Raw genomic sequence first — 21,394 nt, 5'->3', positions numbered from 1 at the left:
TCTAGCCTAAGTTTCCACTGTCTCAGAATTAGACAGTTTTAATAAATATGAACCCAGCCTGTCTGTGAGACTGGAAAGAGCAAGGAGGCTCTGACATCACCCAAGACAGCATCCGTCCACTCACAAAGTATCGAGAGGAAAATGTGCAGTAACAGAAATAAGTATAGGGAATGTGTAGGTTTGAGTAGAAATGTAGATTTTGAGGATATTTTATTGTTTGTATTGATAGGAACACTTCTAACAGCAAACAGTTATTACTAGTGATGAGCGAGCGTGCTCACCACTGCTCGTTACTCGATCGAGCAGGATCCTGTCACCAGATTTGGCGACTATAAGCTGCGGCCACATCGCACGGGACCCCGAGGGATTGGAGTAGCTCAGTTCGTTCCCTGTGCACCCGTCGCTGAGCCAGTGGTTGTACAGTTGTGGCCTGGACCGGTTCCATGGCCCCATGGTGCGCAATAAAAAGGGGTTAATTTAAAGGGGATAGTCTGACTACACCAGTTCCCCCGAGCTTTGGTGCCCCAGAGCAGTTCGGCCCGAGACGCTCGGATCCGGGTCTCTGTGCCCTGGGGGAGGCTCGGTGGAACAAAAGATAAAGGAAAGAAAATAAATGATGCAATGTCCTGCAGATGAGGTAGAGGTGATGGACAATAACTGAGATCCACACAAGTAACACAGTCCAAGTCTTTTACTGGTGCAACTGGAAATGGCTGCCTCTGGACGTGCTGGCTGCTCTGGTTGCTGAACCCACCACCTTTACTGTGAACCTGGCCACACTCTTCCTGGCACTCCTGAGGTTTGTTGTCCTCCCTGGCATGGAGCCGTTGGAGAACTGGTGTTTCTCTGGTCCTGCCGCTGAGCAGCTTGAGCTAATTTTAGCTCTCTGTGCTGCCTATGCCTCAGACTCTTGGGGTCGACTGTGGGCGCTGAATTCCTTCGGCCGTGCAAAACTCGACAAGTCAACCTGTATTTGTACCTTGTCCTGGGGGTTTGCTCCCCGCTGCATGCCGAGTCCCGTGTTGAGCCCCGGGTCCTGCTTCCAAGGGATCCCTCTGTCCACGAGTCTGGATCACCTCCACTCTAACCGGGCACTCCTCCTCCTGTTGGTGGCTTGCATACAGGCTCCAGGTGGCTTCAGCCTCTCCACACTTCACTCTTTTTCTGCCTTCCTTTGCTGCTCTGCATGCAGCAGCTTGCTTGCTCCTCTCTCTCTCTCACTGTCCCTTACATCACCACCTTCACACACTTCTGCCACATGCTGACTCCGCCCACTCACACCCTCCGCACTCCCCAGGGTCCTAACTACAGGGGGGTTGGATTTATACTTCCACAGACCAACCCTGCTAATCCTGTGTCTCTGTCAGTGCCCTCTAGTGGTGTGTAATATTGTGGTGTGGGTGTTGTTGGTGTGACATACTGGTGTGGTTTGGCACAGATGATAGGAATTCAGCTTGCCACTACTGGAGGTCTATTTGTAGCGGCACCAGTTTACCGCAGTGGCGCTACATAGAGCATTCTAGAATACTGTATATAAGAGCCCAGGTTGCTTTGTATATGGTAAAAACACTTTTATAATACTCACCTAAAAGGCTTTCCGGTCCGATGAGTGTCGCTGTTCTCCGATCCGGCGCCTCTTCTCTCCAGTCCGGCGCCTCCTCTCTGCGACGATCGTCGTCCTACTTCTTCTGAGGCTCGTGTGCATGACACGTCCTACGCCATGCACACTAGTTGGCATTGAGGTCCTGCGCAGGCGCACTTTTATCTGCTCTGCTCAGGGCAAATCAAAGTATTGTAGTGTGCATGCATGGTCGGTCTTTAAACTTTCCTCGCATTTGTGCATTACAGTACTTTGATCTGCCCTCAGCAGGGCAGATCAAAGTGCGCCTGCGCAGGACCTCAATGCCAACTAGTGTGTCGGCCTGTGTAGATGATATACGCATCAACTACACTGGGCTGGGAAGAAGGAGGACGGAGATTGCAGCACAGAGGAGGCGCCGGACCAGAGAGAGGAGGCGTCGGACCGGAGAGCGACGACACCCATTGGACCGGAGCACCCCCTAGTTGGAGTATTATAAAACTGTTTTTATGTTATATGGCGTGGGCTCTTATATACAGTATTCTAGAATGCTGTATATAACAGCAAAGTGGTGGTGGCCGCAGCTTATAATTGCCAAATCTGGTGACAGGTTTTCTTTAAACAAGCTCCAGTTTCCCATTGACTTCCATTATACTTGGTACATGAATTGCGCCCAACCACCCCAATCCTCAATCAAGTAACGAGTACGCTCGCTCATCACTACTTAATACCTTATGTCATTTTCTTTTTTTAGGTATTCCTACCATATGTATTATTGTATGGATATTCACTAGAATTTATTTGGAAGACACCGGGTATGTAAAAAAAAACCTTCTGACTTATATATTATATACCGTATATACTGTATATACCATTTATTTATATTTTTTTTATGTTTCTTCTCATTGAAGATGCTGGGATACTAATCAGCATAGCATTCCTTGGTGGGTTATAAGGTCACCGATTATTCTCTCCATTATTGTGAGTATACTGTCACGTAGCTCTGTGTGGAATATATTTCCTCTTGGATTGTCATGAATGTTTTCTACTGTTTTCTCACGTCATAGATTTCTATAATAGGAGGAATTTTGGGGTCAGGGCTGTTTATCTTCAGCCAGAAAATTCATAAGACATGATCGATTTACAGAATTATTGAGGAAGATAAAAATATCTATGGCAAAAATGTAATTCTATTCTTCTGAATGGGGTTGATTTGATGGAAAGAGTTTAGATTTCTACTAAACTCACTTTTCTGCAACAAATTTTCTGCATGAGACTGAATCTATAAAGTTTCAAGGGGGAAGTAGGTGAATATCTACAAGCATTAAGATTTCAGTTGGATACCAATTGCAAAATTTGAAGGTAGGTCCAGGCACAACTAATCCACTGGCAGTTGTTTCAATAATGTTTCAATACGGAAAATCCTCAGCAAAATGTGCAATGCAAAAAATTCTGCACAGCATGTGCTCGGATTACCTAAATTGCTGTCCAAAATACTGATACTGTAATGTACTGCCGAATTTCCAAAATGATTTGCGGTGTAAAGTATGCCACAGGCAGTCATAACCCTGTTCCACCCATATGAGCAGAGCTTGGAAAAACTAGTATGGAAACTCTAAATTTTGCAAATTTACACAAAAATATTGCAACTTTTCAAAGCGATTTACAGAAGAATTCTGGCATAATCACCTTGATGAATCGGGGTCATAAGGAAATTAAAGTTGTTGTCTACTACTTCGACATTGATGGTCTATTCTTAGGATAGGTCATCAATGTCTGATTGGTTGGGGTCCGACACCTCGCACCACCACGATCAGATGTTCTTGGTCCCGGCGGCAGCAGGCAGCCATAAATACTCAGTTCCGGAGCTATTCCATTTTCTGATAGCAGCCGTGGCCGGGTACTGTACATCTGCCTCCCATTCTAATCCATAGGAGGCGGACGTGCAGTACCCGGCAGCGGCCGTTATCAAAAGTCGGAGCAGCGGAGGAACTGAGCATTTCTGGTTGCCTGCTGCTACCGCTAGGACCGAGAACAGCTGGTCGGCAGGGCTACAGGATGTCGGACCCCGGTCAATCAGACATTGATGACCTATCCTACGGATAGGCCATTAATGTCAAAGTAGTGGACAACACCTTTAACTGATTGCAGTTAAGTGTCCCTATCAATACAAATAGGCTCTGTTAACATTATAACCAAAGCAGAAGAGTCTTTAAATTTGCCCAGTGACAGAGACACCCATACAAGCCACAATTATAAATGTATAAAACATTTTATTTTTATAATGCTGTAGGGTATATCAAAACATATAACAAACGACATAGAAAAAGGACCAAGGAGAAGAGGTGCTAGAGGGGAGACACCCCACGTGTCCCGGAAACAAATAAGGGAGAAAGAAGTCTCCAAGGGATCTGAAAAATCTTCCCAGGGTTAAGTAACCACCAAGTAGATGATAGCCCAGAAATGCAAAAAATAGCCTAATGAACCAAAAGTGGTTCAAAGTATAGCCTGGGGGGAATACACTTACCAGGAAGACAGATCACCAGAGGGCCGGGGTAGCACGTGGGGACCGGCGTCCCAACACGTGTTTCGCTGGATGTGCTTCGTCGGGGTACCCGGTGGTTACTTAACCCTGGGAAGATTTAAAGACTCTTCTGCTTTGGTTTTACTGTCATTTTGAGTTGTTGCCTTAATACATTTCTTATGTGGTCCCTTTATCTTTATATTTCTGTTCACATTATGTATAAATTGTCTGACTTTTACGTTTGGAAGCAGATGGAAAATATCTACCCCTGAAAATGTATGCAATACAACAGCATACTGTGCCCATTGATTGCCATAACAAAAATGCACACACTGCACAAAAAAATTTTTTTTATGGGATGCCGTTGCAAAGAAAGGCATAGCTGTCTATGTATATAATTAGTAAGAGGCGCATAAAAGGGAGTGGGACTGATGGATCAGACTATGCTTGGATTGTTTGTAATAGGAGACCATTTGTTCCGCATACAAATATTTTTCTATTTTGTGTATATCGTTCTATGCGTATCTATAATTCTCTCTTTAGTCTGCTCACTCCTTTACTTACATACCAATAAATTCCCTTACAGTGCGATATATCTATCCATTAATGCATTCTGAACGCTGTTTGTGTTCTTAAACCTGGTGGTGCACTAGGAATGCATGCAGGATTGAAAACGAGCTGGTGGTTAACTGTACATCACTGTAAATGGAAATTAGTGATTTCTGAAGGGAATCTGACAATCTGCCACCCCCATCCACCTTCACCAAACTGCTTATATGGGCATGTAGATCATTGAACCATAAGACAATCTACAACGTTACTTATACAATCCATTGTTAAAAAATGATTTATGCCTCATACAAATGAGGCTGAAGTGCTCTAAATGTGCCAAAGCACTTCCCAAACCTCTGCCTCCCCAATTCTATTCCCCACCTAGTGACACTTTCTTCTTCTTGAGCAGACTTCTTGAGCAGTGAAAGAAGCAAAAAAAGAAGTGCCAGCCGACAATTCATAAATCGTGGAAGGTGATGGTAGAAATGAGGAAACTTACATGGCATGGGGAGGCAGGTGGCCCCCAACCCTTGTATCTTGGTGCAAGGAATGCCACTCCCCCCTGGTGAAAATTAGGATTAAGACGCACTAGGATTATAAAACTGATCCTCATTTTAACATTAAAAATTATTTTATCCTATTTTCCTTCTCTAAATTTGGGGTGCATCTTATAATCCGGTGCGTCTTATAAAACAAAAATTATGGTACATTTGGAACAACTGAAAGAATTGGGTGAACTGGTACTTTCTATACATCTGTATTTGAGTCCCAATTTTTGCTAGGCTGCAAAATATATAAGAAACAAGGAGCGCAGAAGTAGACACTAGAGGCAAAATTCTACAAGCTTGTGTCACTCCCTTGAATTTGTTCAAGTTGTAAGTTACCAAGATGCAGAGGTTTATTATATTAACAAAAAGAGTAAGCTCGGCTTAATGACTTATGTGCTTTTTTATTGCAGGTAAACTTCTGTCTTTTTATTAATATTATTCGTATTCTACTGCAAAAGCTGCGGTCTCCTGACGTGGGCGGCAACGACCAGTCACAATTCAAGTAAGTGTTACTATGAGCGTCACGCGTGAAAGACACAGTCACACGATATTCCATTTTCAGTTGTATCATGTAACTATACTGTGACTATTAAAGCATTTTAACATATAGGACTATTCGAAAAAATTTGCCTACATTACTTTTAAGTTCAGCAGGCTATAGAGTGGCTTTTGGGGCATTACTACAAGAAGGGAACCAAGATGAGGCATTACTACAATGGGACCAAGATGGGGCACATTACTACAGGATGGGGATCAGGATGGGCACATTACTACAGGATGGGGATCAGGATGGGCACATTACTACAGGATGGGGATCAAGATGAGCACATTACTACAGGATGGAGATCAGGATGGGCACATTACTACAGAATGGGGACAAGGATGGTGTATAAATAAAAGATGAGGACTAGGATGGAAAACCTAATACAAGATATTGGCCAAAATTACTATATCGTGCTAATTGTAACTATGTAACTTACAAGAAGGGGATAAAAAATGTAAAAAAATAATTAAAGATAAAGCATGATTTTTTTTCCACCATTAAAAATGTGTGTACATACATATATATATCTATATATATATATCAACATATACATAAAAAAGTGCACGTTCATTGTAATAAATAAGCAAGATCTGTTCAAAAACAGTGATCCAAACTTGTAAAGAAAAATAAATGGTACTACTAAAAACGCTGCTTCGACCTGCAAAGAATGCGCCCCCCCCAAATTATTTTTTTTTCTATGTGTGGCCCATACACCCAGCTGATTTTGAGACCCCTGCACTAGACAGTAGATGGATGCATCAAAAATGTCGTAATTATGTTTGCTTATCTACCAATTAACTTGGTCTATATGTGTATAAAATGATGATCAAAAGGTGAAATTAACACTTTTAGAAAATCCATTTCATTTACCCTTTTGGGATTTCTGAGTTAACAGTGTATGGGGGGCGGGGGTCCGCGGTGCACAGTCCTCATCTTTTGGGAAGAGTAGATGGACTTTCTCACTTTGGAGGATCTGTCCTGTCACATTAGATGGACAGTCTGTTGATTTGAATGGACAGTGTGTATTGCTTTATTTACCCTTTGGTGGCGCTCTAGGAATGTTGAAAACCATTCATGATTGCCAAGGAACCTTTCTATGATCCTAAACTTTACAATACCAGGCTTGTCCAATGTTGGGAACATTTTTTTTTTCTTATTTCCATTTATGTTATTTTGGCTAAGAAAAAGTATTTTTTAGCCCCAAATTCATACATTTACATAAAAAGAAAAATTCCCAGAGGCGATCAACTCCTTTAGGCCTCCGACACACATCCGTGCCGCCGGTACGTGCTTGCCATTTTTTGCACGTATCGGCGGCACGGAGACACGTTCAGCAATGCTACGCTATTGTAGCAGGCACACACACGTAAAACCACACGGAACGTGTGTCCGCGTGCGTTTGTACGTGTGTGCGTTTTTCTACACGCTGACATGTCCACGTTTTCTCCGGCAGCACGGGTGTCACACGGCCCGCACCCATACCACACGGGTGTAGTGTGGATGCGGTCCCGTGTGACACGCGCCGGAGAAAACACACGTGTCAGTGAAAAAAAAACAAAACATTTACTCACCTTCTCCAGCCCTCCTGTCTCTGCAGTCACATCCTGCCGACCGCCGCTCATTATTCTCATTTAATATTCACTTCACTTTGGCTGGCAGCAGCAACGGGGAGACGGCAGGGCTGGGGATCGAAGATCAGCACCACGGACAGCAACGCGGACCACGTGAGTATGCAAATTACCGGTTCTACGTGTGCTATCGCGGATAGCACACGTAGAACACACGTGGACCGCACGTACCCGAGACACGTAGTTACCTGCACGCAACACGCAGGGTAAATACGTGTCTCGCGGCACATGCATGTTTTTAACAGAAGTGTGTTTCAGGCCTTAAATATGATTAAAGCTCATTTATTTATACACCACTATAACAAGAAAATCTGAATATGTTGTGTTTTCATGTAACTTCCCGCTTTATTACAGGCGACTCACAAAATCGACTCTTCTGCTCATTCCTCTGTTTGGAGTTCACTATATGGTGTTTGCTGTTTTTCCCATATCAAGTTTTAATGACTGTCAGATTTGGTTTGAACTTTGCATTGGATCATTTCAGGTAACACAAGAGTAATGAAATATTTCTGTAAATTCTTTTACTTTATCAGTTATTTATTCATTTAATCTGGAAATCTTTATTTTCTAGGGATTGGTGGTGGCCGTTCTATACTGTTTCCTGAATACAGAAGTAAGTACAATTTGTGCTGGTGATGGTTAAGTACAGGAATGATTACTCACACATACAGCTATGTGCATTACCACCACACATGTACATTACTGTGACGCCCAGGACTAGCCAGGTAGTCACAGATAGACCCCCGCACAACACCTGTCCCCCAAAAAGGTGTCATCAGCCAACCATTAAAACCTAGTCACCTCCCTCAGTGCTTAATGGACACACCAGGGGGCGGAGCAGTGGAGGAGGTCAGGCCTGTAGGACATGCCTATGACAGTCTGACAGGAGCCGGGGTTGGAGCCCGGGCACCTTTTGCTAGGAGGCATACGGTGGCCTTAGTCTGCAGGAGCCGGGAAGACGGCTCGGTGGAACCGTGGTGGACCGGGACAGGGTAGTGGCCCGCCGGTACCGACCCGGGGAACTGACTCGGAAACCGGAGCCCTCAGGGGGGTACTCAGAAACGAGATCCAGAATCCACTGGACTGAGTAATTAACTGATTGCGGTCTGGACTATAGGTTCTTTCCCACCCAAGTCCCGACTGAAGACAACAGCCCACCGAGGGTGATAGAAAGCCACCGCACAGGCAGAGAGATCCCACGGGCCAGCGTCTGCAGGCAAAAAGGCTCTCCCAACATACACAAAGCCGGGGAGCGGACTCCCGTCGCTGAAGCGCAGGCAGTCCACAGTTACATAACACGGTGCAGGAGAAAGTCCAAGACCACCGAACCGGGTGGGGGACCAGACGCAGCCGGCTGCGGGCACCGACCACCATCAACTTGGTTTACCAGAGACTTGTGTGTGTGTCAATAACAGTGAGTACAACAGTGCCATCCGGCCGCGCACTGCCCTGCACCGCCCAGCTACCCCCAACGGGTCCCAGGGCTACCATCCCTGCCCACGGAGGGGTTAACAACTTGCTGCATAAACATCTCCCCCGGGTGCCCCATAACTGCAGCGGTGGTGTCTACCTTCACCACATCCCATGGGTGGCATCACGAACTCAAGCGCGGCTCCGGCCGTGCACCTACCTAAAAGCGCCAGCATCCCCTTTCAGAGCGAAGTGACCCCGGGTCCGGAGGCGCTCGAGCCACCGACCAACGAGCCCGGATCCGAGCGGCTCGGCTGCATTACCACCACACATGTACAGCTATGTGCATTACCGCCACTCACGTACATTACCGTCACACATATACATTACCACTACACATGTATAGCTATGTGCATTAACACTGTGCACATCACTTGTCATTAACGATGCTAGCCCTAGTTCCTAAACCGGTGGAAAACCCATTGCACAGAATACAGTTTCACTTCATAGTTTGTTGATTGAGTTAGGGGCGGACATATCATTGGTGCAACCTCGTCCACCCCACAGAGGTCTAAGAGGTCAGGGGGCCCATTTTTACCTTCAAAGCAGATGGGATTGTGCGTTATGTTGAGATTTTGGACAGAAAAGGGCTCATATATTGTTCTTGCAATGGGTCCTCTTCTGTCTGTGTCCATTACAGTATTGAGCAGTCGTATTTCAGTTAAGGGGGTATGGGTTTTTTTTTTTTTTACTTAAATGCTTGTATTTTGAGTGAAATAGCCATACTTTAGATAAAGATGAAAAGATATGAAGAAGAAAACGGCACTTCCTTCGTATATATTTTCAAAAGATGTTGGGGTGCACTTCAGGTTCCAAAGCCATAAAACAAGAAGTAACAAGGCACTCCCAAAGTGTGATGAAAAAGTGTATTTATTGTGCTTGAAGAACGTTTTCGGTCCAAATTGGACCTTCCTCACCGCAGCCCCCATGCAGCGGTGGATTCCGCGCCCGCAGTCCATGCCACATCACTCCTCACGTTTGTGCTACTGAGGAAGGTCCAATTTGGACCGAAAACGTTCTTCAAGCACAATAAATACACTTTTTCATCACACTTTGGGAGTGCCTTGTTACTTCTTGTTCATACTTTAGATAAAGGTCTGTTCTGGACCCGGACTTGACCTGAACCTCATTTGAAGTCACTGATTGGGCAGTTCTGGTCTCTGGAGATTAGGAAAGAAAGGAATGGGCCCAGCACCAATTCAATAAAATATAAAAAAAAATTTTTTTCTTTTATTGGTATCCAGTTAAAACAATGTCGGGGAACTCACTGTACAAAAATATGTATAGCAGGTGAAAATTTACGCGTTTCGGACGAAAAAATTATCTAACATCAGAAGAGTCCTTAGTCATAGTAACGCGTAAAGTTTCACCTGCTATACATATTTTTGTACAGTGAGTTCCCCGACATTATTTTAACTGGATACCAATAAAAGAAAAAAAAAAAATTTTATATTTTTTTATATTTTATTGAATTGGTGCTGGGCCCATTCCTTTCTTTCCTAATCTCCTGTTACACGCACTGGTATGGACTGACCGGCAGGCCTCGTGCACCTTGGAGGGGAGTATGGACTCTAATAACAGGTGAGCTGGATACACTTTCTGCCTTTCACGTGGATCGATCACAGTTCTGGTCTCTGCCCACATACAGCCAGTCATGAAACAGATCACAGATCACTTCCGGGGTAGTGCGGAGTTTTATCCTTTTTTTGTGGGGTGCCGATCACACTCTTGTTACCCTCACAGCTCGCACTGGGCTGAGCACCGAGCGTACCCGAGCACAGCGATGCTTGATCGAGTGGTCAGCATACGTAAAACACCCGAATTCCAAACCCGAACACTGATTTTTTTTTTGTAAAGTCTGTGTTCAGTTCCAAGACTGAACTTTAAAGTTTGGGTAAGTGTGTAAGTGTAATGATGGTAGTAATATACTCACTCGTCACCATCCTCCTCCAGTGTCAGTGGTGCTCCTGTCCCTTCTAGTGTCATATCACCACACCAGTAACCTACCGGCTCATTGGGAGGAGAAGAGACCACTTTCTCAATATTAGTTTATGAGTCCTAGAACAAGGCTCTCTTTGGTTCTCTACCTATGTTCTGAGTCTCATACACTAGCTTTCTAGAAATTCAAAAAGTCACCTTTGTTCCCCACAACAACTGCCGTGTTATTCGCCAGATCATTTATGCAGTCACAAGACACCGATGCACTGCTGAAAAGGTCAGAAGACGACGACCAGTGAATAAACTGTATTACTAGAGCATAATTAAATGTCAGATGTGAAAAATAAAGAAAATACTTATTCTAACTTTACCAGCCATGTCTCTTGCCCTTCCACTACTCACCGCCACCCAGGGCCGCCACTAGGAAATTCAGGGCCCCATACTGGCAAAATTTTTGGTCCCCCTTGGGACTCCGCCCAGGCTCCACCCCAGCTCAGCCTCCACCTATCAAACCTCCTACAGTCTCACTGCCACTCTTGCAAAAACGTGTGATATATATATATATATATTATATATATTTTTATATATATATATATATATATATATATATATATATATATATATATATATATATATATATAACACACACATATATGTCCTCCTGGTATATATGACCTCTTCCTGGGCTACTCATGGTGTATATGTGTTGCTCCTGGTATAGATGTCACGTCCCAGGGGCCTCCTGGTGTGTGTGTGTGTGTGTGTGTGTGTAGATTGAGATATATATCAATGTGGCTCCCTGGACTAGCCAGGTAGCCACAAACATTACACCACACACACACCCTCCCCTGGGTCGGAGCCAGGCGGTTGGCCCCACCCACCTAGGAGTTCACAGGCCTGGAGGCGGGAAAAGTGACAAATTCGTTTGAGAGTTGCAAGTGAGAGGACAGAAACTGTTAGTGTCTGGGTAGGAGCCCAGGCACTGTCAGCAAGGTCGGCAGACGGTGGTTGCCGTCTGCAGGAGTTAGTGGACCTCTGCGGAACCGTAGGACCGGGGTCGGGCGGTGGCCCGCCAGTACCGAACCGGGGAGCGGAGTGAAGCTAAGCACAAAGGCAGGGCCATCGGACCCCGACTAGGCTTGGAGCCGCCGACAACGGTCAAATCCGAGAGTGACCGGAACCCCAGGAGTTTCCTAACACCCAAGACCCGACAGAAGGCAACAGTCCACACCGTGAGGATACACAGCCACCGCCATAGGCTAGAAATCCAAGGGCCAGCACCTGCGGGCAACACGGGCTCCTTCTAAACAGTGAGCCGTGATGCATTTCAGCACCCTCCCATGCATCTACACCAGGAGTGGGGAACCTTTTTTCTGCCGGGGGCCATTTGGAAATTTATACCACCCTTCGGGGGCCCCAAAAAATTATCAGCTTGACAATTACCCTTATATATTTGGTCAATTGATTAATTAACCCCTACTGTGGTGGCTGGAGCTGCTTCTCTTTGGTGCGGCTGTGGTGTTCGGTGAAATTAATCATGTGCCTTCTCACAACTGCTTTTCCAAGTTTGTCTTGGTCTGGAGCGCAGTCAACAGATTGGTAAATCATATACATCATGTAGGAGATGTTGAAGGCACATACATCACAGGAGGGGCTGAGCGCATATGTATATATCACAGGAGGGGCTGGGGACATATACACACATCACAGCAGGAGAGACTGGGGGCATATATATATATATATATCACATGAGGGGCTGGGGCCCGGACAGTACTGCTGGGCACAGACAGCACTGGTGGTGGCACGAACAACACTAGAGGGGCACAAACAGGACTGGAGGACATCAACAGGACTGAGGGAGCACAGACAGCACTGGAGGGAGGCACACAGCACTGCAAGGGTGGCACACAGCACTGCAAGGGTGGCACACAGCACTGCGAGGGTGGAACACAGCACTGCGAGGGTGGCACACAGCACTGCGAGGGTGGCAGGAGGCTCCCAGCAGAGAGGCAGGAGTCTCACAGCAGAGAGGCAGGAGTCTCACAGCAGAGAGGCAGGAGGCTCACAGCAGAGAGGCAGGAGGCTCACAGCAGAGGGGCAGGAGGCTCACAGCAGAGGGGCAGGAGGCTCACAGCAGAGAGGCAGGATGCTCACAGAAGGGAGCAGGAGGCTCACAGCAGAGAGGCAGGAGGCTCACAGCAGAGAAGCAGGAGGCTCACAGCATAGAGGCAGGAGGCTCACAGCAGAGAGGCAGGAGGCTCACAGCAGAGAGGCAGGAGGCTCACAGCAAAGAGGAAGGAGGCTCACAGCAGAGATGCAGGGAGCTCAAAACAGAGAGGCAGGAGGCTCACAGCAGAGAGGCAGGAGGCTCACAGCATAGAGAAAGGAGGCTCACAGCATAGAGGAAGGAGGCTCAAAACAGAGAGGAAGGAGACTCACAGCAGAGAGGCAGGAGGCTCACAGCAGAGAGGCAGGAGGCTCACAGCAGAGAGGCAGGAGGATCACAGCAGAGAGGCAGGAGGCTCACAGCAGAGAGGCAGGAGTCTCACAGCAGAGAGGCAGGAGTCTCACAGCAGAGAGGCAGGAGGCTCACAGCAGAGAGACAGGAGGCTCACAGCAGAGGGGCAGGAGGCTCACAGCAGAGGGGCAGGAGGCTCACAGCAGAGGGGCAGGAGGCTCACAGCAGAGGGGCAGGAGGCTCACAGCAGAGGGGCAGGAGGCTCACAGCAGAGAGGCAGGAGGCTCACAGCAAAGAGGAAGGAGGCTCACAGCAGAGAGGCAGGAGGCTCACAGCAGAGATGCAGGGAGCTCAAAACAGAGAGGCAGGAGGCTCACAGCAGAGAGGCAGGAGGCTCACAGCATAGAGAAAGGAGGCTCACAGCATAGAGGAAGGAGGCTCAAAACAGAGAGGAAGGAGACTCACAGCAGAGAGGCAGGAGGCTCACAGCAGAGAGGCAGGAGGCTCACAGCAGAGAGGCAGGAGGCTAACAGCAGAGAGGCAGGAGTCTCACAGCAGAGAGGCAGGAGTCTCACAGCAGAGAGGCAGGAGGCTCACAGCAGAGAGGCAGGAGGCTCACAGCAGAGGGGCAAGAGGCTCACAGCAGAGGGGCAGGAGGCTCACAGCAGAGGGGCAGGAGGCTCACAGCAGAGAGGCAGGATGCTCACAGAAGGGAGCAGGAGGCTCACAGCAGAGAGGCAGGAGGCTCACAGCAGAGAAGCAGGAGGCTCACAGCATAGAGGAAGGAGGCTCACAGCATAGATGCAGGAGGCTCACAGCAGAGAGGCAGGAGGCTCACAGCAGAGAGGCAGGATGCTCACAGCAAAGAGGAAGGAGGCTCACAGCAGAGAGGCAGGAGGCTCACAGCAGAGAGGCAGGAGGCTCACAGCAGAGATGCAGGGAGCTCAAAACAGAGAGGCAGGAGGCTCACAGCAGAGAGAAAGGAGGCTCACAGCATAGAGGAAGGAGGCTCAAAACAGAGAGGAAGGAGACTCACAGCAGAGAGGCAGGAGGCTCACAGCAGAGAGGCAGGAGGCTCACAGCAGAGATGCAGGAGGATCACAGCAGAAAGGCAGGAGGCTCACAGCAGAGAGGCTGGAGGCTCACAGCAGAGAGGCAGCAGGCTCACAGCAGAGGGCGGCAGCAGGCTCACAGCAGAGGGCGGCAGCAGGCTCACAGCAGAGGGAGGCAGCAGGCTCACAGCAGAGGGAGGCAGCAGGCTCACAGCAGAGGGAGGCAGGAGGCTCACAGCAGAGGGAGGCAGGAGACCACAGGTTGGAGGTTCCCCACCCCTTCTCTAGCTGAAGCAAGACAGGGGCAGGGGTTGGCGGGCCTGCGGTCGGCGGGCGGCCACGGGCAGAGATCAGTGGGCCCGGGCAGAGATCTGCAGCGCCCCCCAGCAGAGATCAGCGCCCCCCCAGCAGAGATCATCAGGCCGGGGCAGAGATTAGCGCCCCCCCAGCAGAGATCAGTGGGCCCAGGCAGAGATTAGCAGCTCCCCCCAGCAGAAATCAGCGGGCCCAGTCAGAGATCAGCGCCCCCCCCATCAGAGATCAGCGGGCCCAGGCAGAGATCAGCGTCTCCCCCCAGCAGAGATCAGCGAGCCCGGGCAGAGATCAGTGCCCCCCACCTCCATCAGAGATCAGCGGGCCTGGGCAGAGATCAGCGCCCCCCCAGCAGAGATCAGCGGGCTCCCCCGACGATCGTCTTCAGCTCACAGCACTTACCTGTCCCCGCTGTCTGCCGTGTCCTCTACAGCTCAGCCGCTGTTGCAGGAGTGTAATGAGATCTCAGAGTGATGACCTCACCACCCTGCTGCACGGCCCAGCGATGACGAGCTGGCGCCCTGCTCTGCTCCAATCAAACCTGCCTCCACTACAGCATATGGCTAATTTGCATGTGCCGCCCCTTTTCATGCAAATTAGTCATGTCTGGTAGTGAAGGGACACTGCAGGGCCCCTCTGCTGCTTCTGTGACTGGGGCCTGGTGAAGAGAAGGGGCCCGTCCTGCCTGGGGCTTAATAAAGATAAGTATTTACCCTGGGCCTGGCCGGGCCCCTTCTCTTCACGGGGCCCGGTACACCAGTCACAGTAGTAATGCCCTGATAGCGGCCCTGCCGCCACCTGTCTGGTCCTTGGTGCATCTCACTAGCGGACACAAAGAAGACCTTAGTGCAACAGTAACTCCAAACCATCAGGGTGCTACAAGGTTCTGCATCCCCACAAGGATGCAGGGCCTACCCCCTTAGGGACCCAGAACTCCAGTGCCAGTACCAACCAAAATCCAGGTAATCCCAGTTTTCCCCAACAATTCCCCTATACTATGGTACCCAGCTAGGGTGGGACCAATGGATGGCCGTCTAGAGGTGGAGCCAATCCAGTCCACTAATTGACCAGGTGGGAGGGGCGGACTGTGGACAGAGGAAGTCAGTAGTCAGTCTAAGAGAGACAGAGGAAGTGGAGTGGAATAAAGGTGGACGTGAGGAGACGTTCTGACTCGGGTTAACGGTGACCTGGTACCTAAGAGAAGTGGTTGCCGGTGGAGTACTCCCGGAACTACGCACCGACAGGGTACAGGACCCTAGGACAGGAAAGAGCTCCAGGCCGACCTGTTAACACCTGCACAGCGAGGGGACCATCAAGGACCTTGCTGACCCTAAAGAATCCGAAGACTAAGTAGCAACCGGAGAACCGGGGACACGACTAGAGACTCCAACCACACAGGGTTCACGCTACCGTCAGGCGGACAGAAATGGACAAACCACAGAATGGGGACCCCCAGTTGTTCCATAACACGGGGACCCACTTACCAGAGACAGGTGCAGGGGAAGAAGGTACCAGAGAACCAAACTGGCACTGGGACGAAAGGGACCTGAAGGCGAAACCAGCTGGCCTCGGGCAACCAGTCGACATCTACCAGCAGTCAGTAAACCAGTTGCACTGAACACCTGTGTGGACTACCTTCTTCCGACGCCCACTGCACCATACACCCTCTGGGGCAAAACCCTACTTGCGGAGGGAGGGTCTACCATTCTAGCTGCCAATACCACCAGCCCCAGTAGAGACATTCGGCAGCGGTGGCTCCCTACACTTAGCTGCAACACCGTAAGTTGCATCACATGTGAACATTATCTTATTCTCCCCTGTAAATATCGCCATTACAAAAAGGGCCCAGGGCATGGAACCGGGTAACGGGCACTACGGTTACTTCCCCAAAACCTGTACTACCCGGAACCGAGTATCCCATATACCTGGGTGTTACATAAATGTGCCTTTTCCAGTCCAATGGCTCATCATAATAATACACAATCACACCTGCTTTGGAGGTAAAAATAGGCCCCCTTACCTCTTGGACCCCAGTGAGACTGCACAGATTGCACCAATGATATGTCCGCCCTTGGTGCGTCTGCTTACCACTGCTGATTACACTCAAATTCCCGGATCGCTGATGCTAGGCAGGGACTTTCGGCTCTGACAAGGTCTGAAATGGCTTCTGTACAAGCATGCAAAACATCACGTCATGATGACCTTGCGTTTGCATCTTTACAATCATCCTGGGCCTCATCAGAGCTAGGAGTCTTAGCTTAGTGTGAGAGGCCCGAGGATTGGCCAGATGGCGGTGAGCATTGGAAGGGTGATCTATTAGGTGAGTATACGTATTTTTTTTTTAATACCAGATGTAGTCCATGGACAGGCTTTTTGAACATTTAGTTATAAATTGATCATTCTTAATTTGGGCGGTTACATTAAAATGCACTTTGGTGATAAGATCTCATAAAGGTCAGAATTAGAAAAAAATTATAATTTTCAATTTCGTTTCTCAATTTCTTACATCTCATTGGAATTGGAGAGCTAAATATGTTCTGCTTTCACCATGATTACTGATGGAATAACATATTGCTTTCTTGTTACCCCATACAAAATATGTGTTGTTTTTTTTTTGTTCCTCTTCCAGGTTCAAGGAGAGATAAAAAGAAAATGGGGGAGTCTTTTTTTGAACACTTACTTAAATCGAGACTTCCGCCTACACAGTCTGTCTATATCGCGTAACGGCTCCGAATGTGCATCTCAGTTTAAACGAAATTCAAGGGCGCCATCAATTATGCAAACTGAAACATCGGTCATTTAACACCTAAAACTCTAACAGGCAAGCAACAAAGGACTAACTATAGCATGCGGCTATAAATGGCATCAATTGATAACATTTTTGCAGTGAGTAAAGGCTCCTGCACCCCAGATGACCAATGGACTTCTATATCGACTTTAGGACTTCATTTTAGCACTTTCTGCTCTTTAGGCTCTTACCACCAACCTTTTATTTTAATCTAATTTATTATAACAATGTATCTTTTGTATGTTTTTGTGAATGTATTTAGTTAATTTGAGCATTAAAGATTATATTTGTATGGAATGGTAAAAGCGGGTACAGAATTCTATGTTTATGTATATTTTGGTAACATTTATCAAACTTATGAAACATATCTAGCAAAAATTATTTTGTTATTCATATGAGCTGGAAAAGAACAGACAGGCTCAGATGGGTATTGTAAAAATGTGAGATAGAACCACATTGGTGGGTTTATTGTACATGCCTTGAATATACTACATTCACAGTCAATATTCCAACATTTTAAAAAACCTGCTTGTCCCTTTTCTTTGTTTTTTTATTTACTTTTCTCTACAATTTAAAGGGGCTGTCCACTACTTTTACATTGATGGCCTATCCTTAGGATAGGTCATCAATGTCTGCCAGGGTCCGACACCCCACACACCTGCCGATCAGCTATTCTCGGTGCCGGAAGCAGCAGGCGGGCAAAATTGCTCAGTTCCGTAGGTGTCCCGTCAGCTAATAGCGACCGTGTACTACACATCCTCTTATTGATTTGAATGGGTGGCGGATGTGCAGTCCCGTCCAGGGTCACTATCAAAAGACGGAGCAGCTTCGGAACTGAGCCGCTGCACCAAGAAAAGCTGATGGGCGGATGCGGGGTGTTGGATAGGCCATCAAGGTAAAAGTAGTGGAAAACCTCTTTAAGAATCTTTTTATATGCATAAGTTAGAAATATTAAAAAAAAACTTTCTGTATTTTTGCAAAGAAAAATAGGTGTATCAGACTCTGGCCAGCAGCCCTTCTTACCTCTTTATACATTCCTACAAGGGTTTACAATTATATTTCTCTCTCTGTACTGACACTGTAGAAGCTAGGCAGTATACTGGCTGCTTCTGCAGGAAAGCTTTTTTCTAAAATGACACTTATGGCCACCAAAAGCTATGGAGGGAAGCAGTGTAGAAATTGGTCAACGCATGCAGACCACACATGAGCGCTCATACCACCTGACACCTGACAGGACTGTGACACAGGGTATCCTGACAGTGAGTACATTACACACTGTTAGATTCCACTTATTAGACACGCTAATTTTTTCCATGGCTGAGACAATTTCTGTTATACAGCAGGTTTAGGATTTTTGAGAATTTTGGTGCAGATTCCACTCACATTTCACATTCAGTGTTGTGAAGGAAGTTTTTGTAGCCCCATCCTCATGCCTTGGAAATTTTCTCTGCAGATTTTTGCCTACGCTGCTGGAAAAAAAAGTAATAAATCTTTGGAAATAATGAGCATGCGCAAATTATTTGTTTCTGTATTTATTTATTTTTTTATTCTTTTGATGTGCTGCAAAAAATGATGAAAGAATTGGCATGCTGCAACTTTGAAACTGCTTCCAATCTGCATGGAAAGATATGCAGCATGTGCATGAGATTTTAGAAAGCTCAATCACTTTTGCTTGTACAGTAAAATGCTACAATATGCGCAAAAAAATAAAAACCGGGGGCAATACCGCAACATGTGAACAAGCCCTAAAGTGTAGAATGACTGAAAAGAATGTGTCTCTTGCTGAAGGAAGACCCCAAGATGTCTGTGCCCAGACAAGAACTTTCCTTCTTTGCATGTGAAATCATTGTGTAATACTTCAATTACCAAATGGTGGCTCTGTAGGGAAATGAAACACTTGCTTCTCTCAGAAATCATTGTTGGGTCCCAAAAAGGACAATCCTGCAATCACCATCAGAGGAGCCTTCTAAATAAAAAGAACTGTCAAAATCAGTCCCCAAAGTGAGGGACAGGTCTCTTTATTAGGTTTATATTCAGTGTATTTAATGTGATGCTTTTTGTGCATGTGATGAGTTCAGCGGTGCTTGTTATATTTCTTATATGTACTGTATATACTTTATATGATCCTGGAGACACAGGTAGTATAGTGTCACACTGTACTGCTGGTAAACTGATCTGTAGCTCTTTCTTCCCTTATTTTTCCCTGTTCTCTTCTAATTATCTCATTATTACAAATATTGTTTAAATATGTATTTCATAAAAGTTTAAACTAAAAGGTCTGCAGTATCATGCAGACATTTTAAAGGGGATGTTCCTTTTCCGATGATTAGCTGATCTGCCAGATTCAGCCCTTGCAGTAGATATACAGTACTGTACTACCAGTCATTCAAATGAATGGGCAACAACTTGGCCACGAGAGACTCTCTACGTTAGCAGTTTTCTGCTCTACCTACCTGACGTAAGATTAGAGAACATAATCCCTAAAAGCCAATGATTTCATCCATAAAACCTATCCAAGTCAGATGTGTAAATAAAAGTACAGCAAAAAAATTCTTATAGTATGCAAAGAGACGGCCATAATGTTGGTTGGATGACGCTATGCCTGTGTAAATAATTATAAAATACAGTAGAGCTTTGCTTTAGAGTAATTCCCCCCCTCCCCCATGGCATAGCAGATGCAATGCAGACAGGCACAGGGGGCAGCTCAAGAACAGCTTTACTCACAAGAGGCAACAAGATTGAGAGTTATAGTCTGTCAAGAGGCGACGTGCTTGGGGGTTACAAACAATATAAGAGAGAGCTGCTTCAAGTAGATGGTTCATATTACAACAATGTTGGGCTGCTATTTGTGACACCTCAGTTTATGACCTGCTGGTAATCTCCTGTTTTAGCATCAGAGCACAACTATGCTGGTCTGGTAATCTTGTGTTCCCATGCTGTCGACTCTCTCAGTTAATACAGAACAGACCCTCAAGGGTGCTTTACACGTTGCGACATTGCTAGTGATCTCGTTAGCGATGTAACACGCCAGATCGCACATACGATTTGCCGAGATCGCAAATGTGACCGGCGCTAAAAAAAAACCAAACAAAAAAAAACTAACCTATGTGCGATCTTGGCAAATCTTATCTGCGGTCTGGCGTGTCACATCGCTAACGAGATCGCTAGCGATGTCACATCGTGTAAAGCACCCTTTACACTTAGCCACCATCTCGTACTTGTAACATCTCTCCATAGTAATGTTCCAACTCCCTCTAGTGAGACTTTCTTCTGGATCCTGATGGGATGCACTGATCACTCCATAGGAATAGGTCTCTGTGTTCCCCTCTTTGGGGCAGTCTCCACCCTACTTTCTGTAATAATGGCATTCTTATACAGGTCAGCTGGACTTCTTCGCTGACAGAAGTGCAATCTGGAGCTTCCATGACTTTCTGTGCTACACTCTCTCACTTTCTATAGCCCTTGAGTGGGACACTCCCACTCACCCCCACTTCTAGCTAGCTGGGCATCACAGCTCTTTTCCTTCTGCCAGGCTCGCTGTCTGTTTGAGTATGACATTTGCTGACAAGAACCTTTTTTGCTATCTTCCATCTTTCCAAGGAAATAGGTGTGCAATTCGAATGCCAACTCTGACACTACTCTGACCAAGCATTTATCACAGCCTTTTCTAATGAGTGGCACCTTAGACTTTCTACCAATGGCATCCTGTTGGCCATTCACTTGTATCATTCATGTAATGTTTCTCCTAATTGTAGCACACTATCTTGAGCATCTTTTGCACTCCAATAACATTACCAAGACTGCCGCGACCCAACAGCCCAAACCAAAGTCCCATGTAATAATAACCACACCACACATGTGTAACTTTAACCGTAACTTTTACTGGAGAGGTAGATAAAACAATAACACTCTCATCTTTTGTGGATGGGGTAGGTTACAGCTCTCAAAATTAGGCAACCAACCTGGAAAACCATTAGCGAGGAAGCGGTGTGCTCTGACCG

General features: G+C 46.8%; 1 protein-coding gene across 1 annotated transcript in view; it reads left to right on the top strand.

The window, feature by feature from the left end:
- VIPR2 (vasoactive intestinal peptide receptor 2) overlaps nucleotides 1-20,539 on the top strand; it is a 196,223-nt gene extending 175,684 nt beyond the window's left edge. Inside the window, exons 8-13 of the mRNA XM_075315457.1 lie at nucleotides 2,334-2,394; nucleotides 2,491-2,560; nucleotides 5,614-5,705; nucleotides 7,730-7,859; nucleotides 7,947-7,988; nucleotides 17,235-20,539. Coding sequence (XP_075171572.1) covers nucleotides 2,334-2,394; nucleotides 2,491-2,560; nucleotides 5,614-5,705; nucleotides 7,730-7,859; nucleotides 7,947-7,988; nucleotides 17,235-17,408 — 569 coding nt within the window. The 3' untranslated portion in view covers nucleotides 17,409-20,539. The remainder of the gene's footprint in view (nucleotides 1-2,333; nucleotides 2,395-2,490; nucleotides 2,561-5,613; nucleotides 5,706-7,729; nucleotides 7,860-7,946; nucleotides 7,989-17,234) is intronic.
- The last annotated feature ends 855 nt before the right edge of the window (nucleotides 20,540-21,394 follow it).

Source organism: Anomaloglossus baeobatrachus, chromosome 6 (genome assembly GCF_048569485.1).
Source record: "Anomaloglossus baeobatrachus isolate aAnoBae1 chromosome 6, aAnoBae1.hap1, whole genome shotgun sequence".
Classification (NCBI taxonomy): domain Eukaryota; kingdom Metazoa; phylum Chordata; class Amphibia; order Anura; family Aromobatidae; genus Anomaloglossus; species Anomaloglossus baeobatrachus.
This window is presented reverse-complemented; position numbering and strand designations above follow the sequence as displayed.